Source organism: Oncorhynchus clarkii, chromosome 21 (assembly GCF_045791955.1).
Source record: "Oncorhynchus clarkii lewisi isolate Uvic-CL-2024 chromosome 21, UVic_Ocla_1.0, whole genome shotgun sequence".
Classification (NCBI taxonomy): domain Eukaryota; kingdom Metazoa; phylum Chordata; class Actinopteri; order Salmoniformes; family Salmonidae; genus Oncorhynchus; species Oncorhynchus clarkii.
In genome coordinates, this window is record NC_092167.1 from 42,631,574 (window position 1) to 42,643,804 (window position 12,231).

A 12,231-nucleotide genomic window follows, 5' to 3' on the forward strand; every position below is an offset into this window, starting at 1 on the left:
CTGTCATTACTTCGTGTTCATTATAGTGAACTATTGAGGTATTGAGAGAAATACTTCTATATTCCCATGTGCAAATATTTGCCAAAATGCTCAAATTCGCAACCATGGATAAATATAACACCGGTAGCAACATTGTCTATAATTTAAATATTTGGAAATGTTGCATCTGTCAAATGTTCTAGAACAGATATAAAATTACACATTCTTTAATTGATTGGATTCTAATGTATTGATTGGTGTAGTTTTCCAACATGGTACGATTATATTACCAATAGTCTAGAATACAACTTTATTATAGGGTGGACATGTGTGGCATCTTGGAGACACAGTATATGGATAGAAATTGCTCAGTTTCATTGACCATCTATCTATAAACCAAATTTTGTCCCCTGTTGTGGTAGTACGGCTTTAAGAGGCTTGTGTCTGTCCACGCGACGCAGTTTACACACAAGCAGCAAGGTCCCACATCCTGGTACTTTTCAACGTTGTCAAGGAAGGCTTCGATAGAGAGAAAGGCTGGCTCGAGGGAAGTAGCTGCAGTGTCCTGACAATATATCTGTCCAAACGTTCACAAACTATCCCGGAAAGTTAGGTGTAACTACCAGGTAATGCAAATGCATGTTTTTTCACACCTTTTCAACCATCCTACTCTTTCACCGCTAGCTTGGATTTACGCGTTTCTATTCATTTAGACAAGGAACACACGCAGACAGACGCCAGTCCGTGTGGACAGGGGAGGAGGAAGAGATTGTCCATTGTACGCTGGTAGAGACATAAATATCACCAAATGTGTCACATTTTCCGGGGGGTTTTCGTTTGAATTTGTGGCTCTGCTTTAGCACTCGTCGGCACACTGCATTTGGTATTCGTATGAGAATAAATAAAGAATGAAAAATGGCACACGACAGACATAATTTGTGATAGACGGAGGACTTGGTTTAAAGAGACAGTGCCATTTGTTCTCTTCCTGGTTGTTGTGCATGCTCTTTGATGCTGGCTGTCAGAGAGCGAACACGGCTTGCATTTGGATGCGTTGCAGGATTCATATGCCAAAAAATATTACATTTGTATAGCCTAAATTAGGAACCACAAATTATTTTATTAATTAGGCCTATATAAATCAGTTAAATAGGGTGTGCACAAGTTATTTCTTGTTGACTTTAATCAAATAAAGGACGCATCTAAGCCAGCCAGAAATTGTGTTAATAAATGCCAATACTTGACAATGATATAAATATTGAATTTACTCTATTGAATATTTAGCTTTAATTTTGGGATGGACAAATGGGGTGCAACCATGTGGTTTGAAGAAGTATGTTTATTAATTTGGTTCTAAACTGACAACAGTTAAAAACAACTTCAAGATGTGATATATGTCAGCAAACAATCACATTTCCCAAGATCTATTAGATTAGTATATTTGTCTCGCTAAGCGTGTTGTTTATTCTAATTTTCAGGACCATCCGTTATCTGTTAATGTCAAGATGTGGCTGGTGACCACCAGAGATGGGAGACGGACATAACAAGACCTATAGGATGTTACTCAATAGCATACAACAATGTAGTCTAAAGGCTGACAGCATCCATATCAGGTGAACATTGGACTAAGGAGAGTGGGATGAGTGAAGATTCTGCAGCCAGCACAGTTTGGTGAAGAGCACGAGAGGTGACCAATCAGCAACTAGCATGCCAACCACCAAGGGAACTGGAGGGGCTGGCAGCCCACGGGGTCAGCGCTACCGTCCAGCCTCAGAGTTCGACGATGCCACACTCGCCCAAAAGAGAGAGTACTGGAAGACCAAGAAACGAGAGCAGAGGGCCAAGCTGTCAGAGGTCAAGAGGGAAAAAGATACAAACAGAGTGTGTAACTCCTTGGGCAGAAATGCAGTCCATAAGACCCTAACCTCTATGGTGTTGAATCCCAGTGCCTCTTGTTCAATGGCAGGGTCTGCCCCCACTTTGTTGAATAGCGATGGTTCCTACCAAACCAATGTCAGTGGTGCACCTGTAGTTTTATTAAAGGGAAAGGGTTCTGCTATCTCCTATCATCTGAACCATAGTGCTGAAGAAGAGGACCAAAACTCTTCCTTAGCAAACCAAAAGGAAAAATGGTTCCAGAGGATAAAACTTGACAAAGTCTTGCCTCCGTTCCCAACGTCCAGTGCAGGTCCAGGAGAAGGTGCGATGGTCTGCAAGATGGCGGTGAAAAGTTCCCCAACAGGGGGCACTGTGATCGGAACGGTTACCTCAGCCAAACCCAACGGAGTGCTGCTCAACAGTGGCTCCTCCTTGCCTCTGGGAAGAGTGGCTGTGAGACCCTCAGGTTCTGCACCTCACCAACTACAGGGCGGAATGACTGTTCTGAATGGCAGCTCTCCTATAGTGTCAACACAGAAGCAACTGGCCACCCAGAGTGTATCAAGGCCTGATGCGTTAACTGAGACACAAGTTACAGTGCGTGTTCAGCCTGGACCGCTAACTGCTAACATTACCTCAGGGTTGCCCATCGTGACCAATCAGCCTACCCCTGCCCTCATTCCCAAACCAGAGGGTAGGCCTATAGGGATGAAAGTAACACAACTAGGTGGGACAAAGCGTGCCCCGGTCACAGCCCAAGAAGTTAGTTGTATCAACGACACATCAGCTACACTGGAGATTGAGGAGGACAAAGCCACCAAGCGCAGAGAGAATTGGCGCATCAAGAAGCGAGAACAGAGAGCGAAGCAGGCGGTTAGGTTAACGAAGACTAGAGAGAGAATCACGAACATGGAGATAACTTTGCAAAAAGCTGGAATGTTACCCAACGTGGTCATTGAACGTCCTCCGTCTGCTTTGAGTGGACAGGGCCATAGGCAGTGTGTTAATAGAGTCAGGGTCCCGTTCATCTCAGCCGGACGCCTGCTGAAGAACGCCAGAGCAGTGGCTAGCGTTGTAGTCAAAAGGGAGTCTGAGGATTCAGTCCTGGCTAAGCTAACTGCAGTCAATGCTAATCAACAGACTGTTCAGGTAAAAGTAGAGAATCCGCAGGACGCTGAACCAACAATGCAAACTGGCATGGCATCGAATGTCATTGGTTTTAAACTAGAAGGGGAACCAAGCAGAAGGCTCCCTGGTCCAGGGCAGTTTATCAACACTAGCCAAGGTATGGTCCGTTGTAGGACTCCGAGACAGAGGTTCATTGACGCCCAAAGGAATTTCCTGGGTCAGAGAAACATGAGAAAGTCCCCCTGTCATGCTACAGCCTTCAAAACCCGCAACGCACTCCGAGAGGACCCAACGGAGACACCCGAGCAGAGGGTGGCCCGGAAGCGGGAATACTGGCGTGTCAAGAAGCGGGAACAGCGAGCTAAGCTGTCAGTGGAAGTCCGCGCTAAGATGAAGGAGAAGGATGCTCTGATGCGAAGAGTCAACCGGTACCAGAGCATATTGGAGGATATGAGGAAGGCGAGAGCGGCGGGCTGCAACACACTGCCACAACCAACAGGAAATGGGCCTACCCACACCAGCGCCTCAGAGACCATTGGAGGGTTCATCAAGGAGGACGGTACATTGACCAATACCATTCCCCAAATGTATCTCATTACAGAAGCAAAAGAGACAGGGGATGAAATTGGTGTCATCGGTGGGATGCCTGTTAATAATTCATTTACCAACCCTAACATACACCGCCAACACCAACTGCTTCCCAAACCCACTGGTGATACATCTAGTAATGTGGTACATCAAATACGGGTCAACCCACCACCTCTAATCCGTCCTGCTCAAGTTAATGTCTCCTGTCCTCCCATCGGCCTGTCAATCAGAAAGCCTCCCAAGTTAGTTTCAGGCAGCCCCCCGAAAAACCTTCCTAATCCACACACAGTTGTCCAGCCCCAGAGTCGTATCACCCTCACACACCCTCAAAACATTCAAAACACCTTTCCTGGTTTGTCTACAGCGATACCGAAGCCGGCTAGCTGGGTCATGCAGATGGCTGTCAAAGCTTCTACAGCATCAGCAGCGCTCAACTTGGACCCAAAGCTAACAGAGGAGGAAAAGATGGCTAAGAAGAGAGAGTACTGGAGGGTAAAGAAACGAGAGCAGAGGGCGGCCCGCGCCACCCGCCTAAGGCAAGGAGTTCAAGCTAGGGGAAAGACTGCCTCACACAAGAGGCGGAACCAAAGGTTAGCACGATTAGCTGTCGCCATTCCCAATGTCAACCACACACTGACCATCAAGCCTCTCTCAAACACCAGTGTGTCCACGTCTCCACAGGGAGACCAAATCAAACAAGAGAGAGGATCAACCTCAACAGACGCTCCATGTCCTCCACTGGAACAACCCCTCTGTGTTGATATCAAACCGTCCCGGTGTTCACCGCCACCACAGACCGAGCCACCAGACCCAGCCTTGAGTGCTGATAGCCAGGCCACCACTCTCTTGGTGGTGGCTTCTATGAAGAAGCTGCTGGAGGAATCGCTCAGCACTGTGGCTGACTGGAAAACAGAACAGCTGCCTTGTAAAAGTGATCCTCAGACATGTTCCTACGAGGATGCTTCCGTCCAGATGGAGGTCAAGCCAAATCTACCTCTGCTCACCCTGGAAGATGAGGAGAAGGTCTCCCTATCTGGTGACCTATCGTTGGAGGTCAAAGGATGGCAGGTGGACGCTGACGCCCTGCCATCCTGCCAGGTAACCATTTGTCCATTGAGTCCTCATCCTAAGGACTCTCCCCTGTCAAGTCCTTGCACTGAAAGTCTGTCTTTCCCAGCTCCCCCTCCCTCTGAACCACCCTCTCACACACCCACACACTCTTGGTCCCACACGGCAGCTTCCAGTGGACCGCCGCTCCCTCTCCCTCGCAGAGCCCAGAGGCTGCGTGCCAAAAAAGCAGGACACCACCACTGCTGTTCCCCAGAACCCCCGAAGCTACACCATCAGCCTCAACAACAACAACCACCTCATCAACATGAAAATCAACATCAACAACAACCACCTTATCAACAACCTCAAAATCAACTGCAACATCAGCACGCCCCAGCGGTGACAGGCCAGAATGTGACTCTGGAGAAGAAGAGGGAGTACTGGAGGATGATGAAGAGGCAGCAGAGAGCTAGGACGGTCAGGCAGGGAGGAGGGGGGCTGAGACGGGGGGACTACAGCAGACGACTGGCCCTCAAAGCAGCACAGGTGGGTGGATGTCATTTGTAATCTTGATATTACATTTCATCACTGCAGATTTTGTCATTCACAATGGTAGCCCTATACCTCTCATTTCAATAAAATTTGAGGCAGAAGTATGTTTAGGGGTTATGTCAATTGGAGTGTGGAACTGATGTAGTTTGCAAAGCATTGTAGGTGCTTACAGAATGTCTTCTGGTCATGCCCACTGTCAAGTCCAACTGAAATACCATGAACCTATACTGAACAAAAATATAAATGCAACAATTTCATAGATTTTACTGAGTAAAATTCGTTATGCCCTAATCTATGGATTTCACATCACTGTGTATACAGATACGCATCTGTTGGTCACAGACAACCTTTAAATAAAAATGAGGGGCATGGATCGGAAATCCAGTCAGTATCTGGTGTGACCACCATTCGCCTCAAGCAGCGCCACATCGCCTTTGCATAGAATTGATCAGGCTGCTGAATGTTGTACCACTCTTCAATGGCTGTGCAAAGTTGCTGGATATTGGCGGGAACTGGAAAACGCTGTTATACACATAGATCCAGAGCATCCCACACATGCTCAATGGGTGACATGTCTGGTGAGTGTGCATGCCATGGAAGAACCGGGACATTTTTAGCTTCCAGGAATTTTGTATAGATCCTTGCGACATGGTGCCGTGCATTATCATGCTGAAACACGAGGTGATGGCGGGATGAATGGCACAACAATGGGCCTCCAAGATCTTGTCACGGTATCTCTGGGCATTCAAATTGCCAACAATAAAATGTAATTGTATTCGTTGTTTGTAGCATACCAAAACCTCACGCCACTCTGTTCACAACGTTGACAGCACACACCGCTCATCCACACGACGTCATTCAGTTTAGATTGGCCTTTTACTGCCCCCAGCACAAGGTGCACCTGTGTAATGGTCATGGTGTTTAATCAGCTTCTTAATATGCCACACCTGTCAGGTGGATGGATTATCTTGGCGAAGGATACATGTTAACTAACAGGGTTGTAAACAATTTTGTACACAACATTTTAGAGAAGCTTTTTGTGTGTACGAAACATTTCTGGGATCTTTAATTTCAGCTCATGAAACATGGGACCAACACTTTTGCATGCTGCGTTTATATTTTTGTTCAGTCTAATTGAGGAAGAGGGGGATATATATGGGATATATATTCTGAGAACTGGACAAACCTAAACAAGTACATTTTTGTAAAGATCACCAAATAGATGAAATAACCTTGGTTATAAATGATGCTGTATATTGTGACATAAAACGAATGTAAACGTATTCATTGATTTGTGTTTCAGGTTTCGAATCTCCTCATTGTGAAGACACACACACAGAGACCAGTGCAGAGAAGCGGAAGCTTCGGTTTACACACAGCACCATTGCTCAAACTGCAGTCCTCCCCACTTCTCCAGCCTATATCTCCCCAGCCTATTTCTCCCCAGCCTATATCTCCCCCTGCTTCTGGACCCAAGACTAGCCTCAGCATGGTCACCAACATCCCTATACTTCTGGTTGGAGACCCCACCACCTCCAACATGGGACAGACATATGATACAACACAGCTCAACCCTCCTGTCAACTGTACCAGTATCTCCAATTCACCCATTGGTGACACAGGGTCCCCACAGACATCTCATAGCTTCAGTACCGTGTCCCTCCCTTTTGGAGGTGGTGTCACTGTCCCCCCATTGAGTGAGGGGAAAAAAGACGGGCTGCTATTGGTGGAGAACCAACAGGAAGCGGCCCCAGGATTGAGCGCCAACTCGCCCCGCGTTCTAAAATGGAGACTGCGAGTGCAGGAAACCTCAGACACCGATACCTCACCCATCGCTACTCTCACACCTCCTCCCAACCCTTTGACTAGCATAAAACTCTTACCCATTCAGCCTCCCAGTCAAACATCCTCTTTCACCCCAACACAGACTCCTTTCAAATATCAAGGTGCTCAGATTTCTCAAAGTGGGAATGTACAAAATGTACGATTGCCGACATTGCAGGGGCTCACCAAAAGCCCTATCTACATAAGCCCAATGGGTCCGCCCAAGCCAGTGCCGGGGGAGTCGGAAGAGGAGACTCTGAGGAAGAAGAGGGAGTACTGGAGGGTGAGGAAGAAGGAGCAGAGAGCCAGGAAAGCAATGAGAGATGGGGAGATGACAGAGAAGAGGCCCTCGGTCAACTGGCAGCCCATCATCCCTAACACTCATCATCCTCAACAGCTGCTTGAGGAGATGGAGACACAGGTAACATTTTCAATGGTCAACATTTCAAAGAAAAGGCCATATAAAATTGTAATAAGTCAGAATTGTATGTTTAACCATTGACTGAACCATAACTTTGCTTAAATCATGCATTGATACCAAGGGATGAGGATTCAGCCTTTGGTAACATTCATTCCTCTTGGTCAGTTCATTTTTTTTAGGGCTGACTGTATAACTTTTTGTTTTTTTCTCAACCAAAGGAACAGGATCCTGACCGGTGGTTCAACACCTCTGAGGACTCTGAACTACTTCTGAGGTGAGAGACAAGTTTTCAGACTTCTCTCTGTTTCTGTTACCTCAATGTGTGTGTTGGTAGTAATCATAACTGATGTCCTTTTTTCCATAGTACTTCCACAGAGACAGACATGGGCTACTTTCCTGACTTTGGCCAAACTGAACCTTTAGAAGGTAATACATTTGATACTTTTAGATCCTTTAATCATAAATCTAGCTATAGCTATTGGCCTTTCTTAGAGTAACCTTGTTGCCTTAGTAGAAAATGTGGCAAACTAGCCCAAATATTTATACAAATATGTTGGACCCCTGGCTAGTAGAAAGTCATCATGGACTAGTAGAAATTGCAGTCTACTGGCCCGACTGACCAGTTCCCAAAATCCTAAAGTTCCATGTCTCACAATACCACTATCTTTCCTATAGACGAATCAGAGCTCATTTTCCTACACGACGATCTTGGCGACAACTATGACGGCGCCATCTCGGATGTTGTATGGAGGAATCGCTACCTCATGGACTATGACCCGCTGAACCAGCTGCTGGTGTGCATGGTGTGCGGGGAGCTCCAGTACTCCCACAGCCTGGAGGGGGTGAGGGCCCACATCGACGAGGCCCACCCAGATACCCTGAGCCTGGATTCCCCGGAGCACCTTCGCATCCTAGAGGCCTGGGACGAGCAGGTGTCCAGGAGAGAACGCTTCTTCACCAGCCAGCTGCAGCAGCACAGTGGGACGATGGGAGGTAATTAGGCTGTATTATATTAGAGGGCCCAGAGTTCTTCCTGTTCCTGGAGATGGGGAAATTTGGTAGAGTATTTCTGTTATATCCAAGCACATTTTGTTTCAGGGGACAGTGCCAACCTCCCAGCAGAAGTAATGGTTGATACAGATGACTCGTCATACCCGACGAACAGCAAAAGTTCCAGAACGATTAAAAGACTCTGAGGGCTAAGGTGAGCATTTGAGCCTTCATAACGTCATAATCTGTATATCATAATGTTGACCGTAGCTCTCTGTATACCAAGGGGTGTATTCTTGTCTGTCTGTAGGAACACGTTTTCACGACACATTGTTTACGTCCTACCTACTTGTCCTAATTTGCAGAAGCACAAAAAGCTCAATTCCAGACAGCATAAAACAATAGAGGAAGTGAAAACATTTCTGCTGTTTTCTTTTGTGTATTATCTTTTCCGGAGCAGTTCCTCTACAAAGGATGAACTAAACTTGGAACTGTATATCTGTATAGGGGACATGGAACGACAAGAGGCAAGCTTTACCTCATGAACTTTGGGATAGACCCACACATCTACACACACCCACGAATGTATCTTCTTGCTGGGTTTTTTTCCCCCTTTTTCCCCCCAATTTCTTCATATCCAATTGGTAGTTACAATCTTGTGCCATCGCTGCAACTCCTGTTCGGACTCCGGAGAGGCGAAGGTCGAGAGCCGTGCGCCCCCCCGAAACTCAACCCAACCAAGCCACACTGCTTCTTTGACACAATGCCCGCTTAACCCGGAAGCCAGTTGCACCAATGTGTCGGAGGAAACACCTGGCGACTGTGTCAGCATGCATTACGCCCGGCCCGCCACAGGAGTCTCCAGTGCGCGATGGGACAAGGACATCCCTGCCGGCCAAACCCTCCCCTAACCCGGACGACACTGGGCCAATTGTGCGCTGCCTCATGGGTCTCCCGGTTGCGGCAGGCCGCGACAGAGCCTGGACTCGAACCCAGAATCTCTAGACCACTGCGCCACTCGGGAGGCCTTCTTGATGTTTTTGATAGCGCCATATTGTAGCGATAATCATTCACTACTATTACTACACCATGTCTCCTGTGCCCTAAACCAAAATAATATATCAATAAGAGATGTCACTGGGCTCTATAATGTCGTTGTGCTGTATAACATACTAAAGCACAGTCAGGGCTCTTCCTCAATCCACAGCACTGGGTTAACTTAACCTCCCTATTATGTGTCCATAACAAACAGGTCAGTGATGTTCTTCAATCTGAATGAATGTGTCCTTACTCCTCAATGTACCAGGATCTATATGATCTAGGTTTTTAAGGGTAAATAGCAGACCTTGGAGACCATGCATCCATTGAAATGGTCTACAGGTGATCAATTGTTCAATGATTGATATTCGTCTGTACATACAGTACATTTTATAATTTTACTTAATGATATGTTTATTTAATATTTCTCACATACTATAAGTTTTGTATAAAGTTTTGTACTGTATTAACAATTTGTTATTCAGGTCCAAGACAATTCAGTTTTATTTCTTCCCTTTTCACAAGGGACATCCTTGCATGAGGGTATTCTAAATATGTCCTAAAAAGTACTGGTATAATTATTTTTCATGCAGCATACTGTATCTACAAGACTGACTCTTCGAAATACTTATTTGACACACAAAACAACATTGTTTTCATAAATCGTTGTTCTGGAATATATAAAAATGTTCTTCCTTTTAATAAATGTAAACATTGTTTCTGTAATGCTGATTTGACAAATGTATTTCTGCACTGTAAATACAACACACAATCGTTATGTTTAAAGGGGTGCTGAAATGTCAAAACCCTGTTAATGTATCTGATTGCCGATCACTTAATTGTTGCTCTCGTTTTGTTTCTGATCTGATTTCATATTTCCTTGTCTATTTATACTGTATACATTATTTTTAATGCCTTTTATTTAGTCTGAACAATCAGTCAGTGGCACAGATATAGATTATTACATGTTTTATTTAATTGTATCCCTGATTTAACAATCAATTATCAGCATATGCATTTTTTATTACTTTTTAAACATACAAAAAAATATGTAAGATCCATAGGCCTGCTGCTTGGATGTTTCTATACTTCCTATATGTAACAGAAAATGTGTGGAATGGACTTCCATTTGTGTTGTTTTTGGTTCACCAATATACTGACAATTAACGTCCTATAGAGCACGAAGCTTTGGAAGTCAGTCTTCTGTGGTCTTAACAGACTGAAAAATGCATTGAAAACAGATTGTACTGTGATTAACTTCTTCTTGTACAGCTGTAAGCAAACTGTAAATGTACAGGGGACACTGACCACGCTGTATGATGACACCTGATGAGAATGTACCTCTTTGAATTGGTTCCTACCTTGTCTGTTTTAAAAGGGAATGTTCAAATGCCTTTTCGGTACTAATAAACCCTTTTTTCTATCTTTTAAAAGTGGTTCTGATTTATTGCTAGCTGGCACTATCAAGGAGGGTCTATATGAGGCCATAACTGTATCCCCATTGTCAACAATACTTAAAGATAAGTCAACAATGTGCATCACCAATTCACCTCAACTGTCCAAATGTTTTGAAAAGGTGATTATATATTTACCATGAAGGCAACTGACTGAGTTAATGTCAATGCACACTAGTTTCAACACTGTGATTTAGGTTGTCACCCTTCACCCAGGTACAAAGTTCCAAATATAATGAAAACAGTAGGGTACGCATAAGAGATTATGTACATCAGTTGTATATTTTTCCTGATTTGAGGCTTTCTTGAATCTTGACACGGTGCTAATTAAAAGTAAACTGAAGAGCCTTGTCAAAGACATTTACGACAACATTAAATTAGTTTAGAGGGCGTTGGGTTAAATAAGTACCTAAGCTTGGTTTCTTGAAACCTACAAGTTGACAATAGGTGGGTACAGTATACTTCGGTATTAAATCCACTGATTTAATGAAATCCTATTACCAGATTTTTATGGGGGCCAAGAGTGACCTGACAAGGAAGAGTTAGTTATGATAAAGGCTCTCTCTCCAGCTAATACTCTCTCTGGTAGAGAAATGGGCTGTCACAGTCCTGTAGCTGTTAACTGCTTCCCTCTCAAACGCTACGGCGATGTTCCTCCTCCACAACAATAACTAGTCTCCCTGCTGCCAAAAGACATCCCCACAGCATGACGCTGCCGCCACCATGCTTCACCTTAGGAATGGTGCCAGGTTTTCCTCCAGACGTGACACTTGGCATTCAGGCCAAAGAGTTCAATCTTGGTTTCATCAGACCAGAGAATCTTGTTTCTCATGGTCTGAGAGTCTAGGGGCCTTTTGGCACCTGGAATGCATTTCAATTCAATTTGTGACGTTTATTTTCCTTAATGCATTTGAGCCAATCAGTTGTGTTGTGACAAGGTAGGGATGGTATACAGAAGATAGTTTTTTTTGGTAGAAGACCAAGTCCATATTATGTCAAGAACAGCTCAAATAAGTGAAATGGCAGTCTATCATTACTTGAAGACATGAAGGTCAGTCAATCCGGAAAATTTTAAGAACTTTTAAAGTTTCTTCCCCTGCAGTTGCAAAAACCATCAGCCGCTATGATGAAACTGTCACTCATGAGGACCGCCACAGGAATGGAAGACCCAGAGTTACCTCTGCTCTAGAGGATAAGTTCATTATAGTTAACTGCAGCCCAAATAAATGCTTCACAGAGTTCAATTAACAGACATCTCAACATCAACTGTTCAGAGGAGACTGCGTGAATCAAGCCTTCATGGTCGAATTGCTGCAAAGAAACCACTGC

The 12,231-nt window shown here is 44.9% G+C and overlaps 1 protein-coding gene across 4 annotated transcripts; it reads left to right on the top strand.

Moving 5' to 3' along the window:
- The first annotated feature begins 484 nt into the window (after window positions 1–484).
- On the top strand, window positions 485–10,881 carry LOC139379072 (uncharacterized). Of its 4 annotated transcripts, none has more exons than XM_071121831.1 (8): window positions 485–605; window positions 1,458–5,169; window positions 6,479–7,420; window positions 7,639–7,694; window positions 7,785–7,846; window positions 8,096–8,413; window positions 8,519–8,624; window positions 8,871–10,881. In XM_071121831.1, exons 2-7 carry the CDS (start codon window positions 1,687–1,689, stop codon window positions 8,614–8,616), a joined length of 4,959 nt encoding a protein of 1,652 aa, XP_070977932.1. In that variant the 5' UTR covers window positions 485–605; window positions 1,458–1,686; the 3' UTR covers window positions 8,617–8,624; window positions 8,871–10,881. The 4 variants fall into 4 exon arrangements, with proteins under 4 accessions (XP_070977932.1, XP_070977933.1, XP_070977935.1 ...); XM_071121832.1 differs by having other exon boundaries at window positions 8,918–10,881; XM_071121834.1 differs by having other exon boundaries at window positions 9,059–9,162.
- Window positions 10,882–12,231: the final 1,350 nt, after the last annotated feature.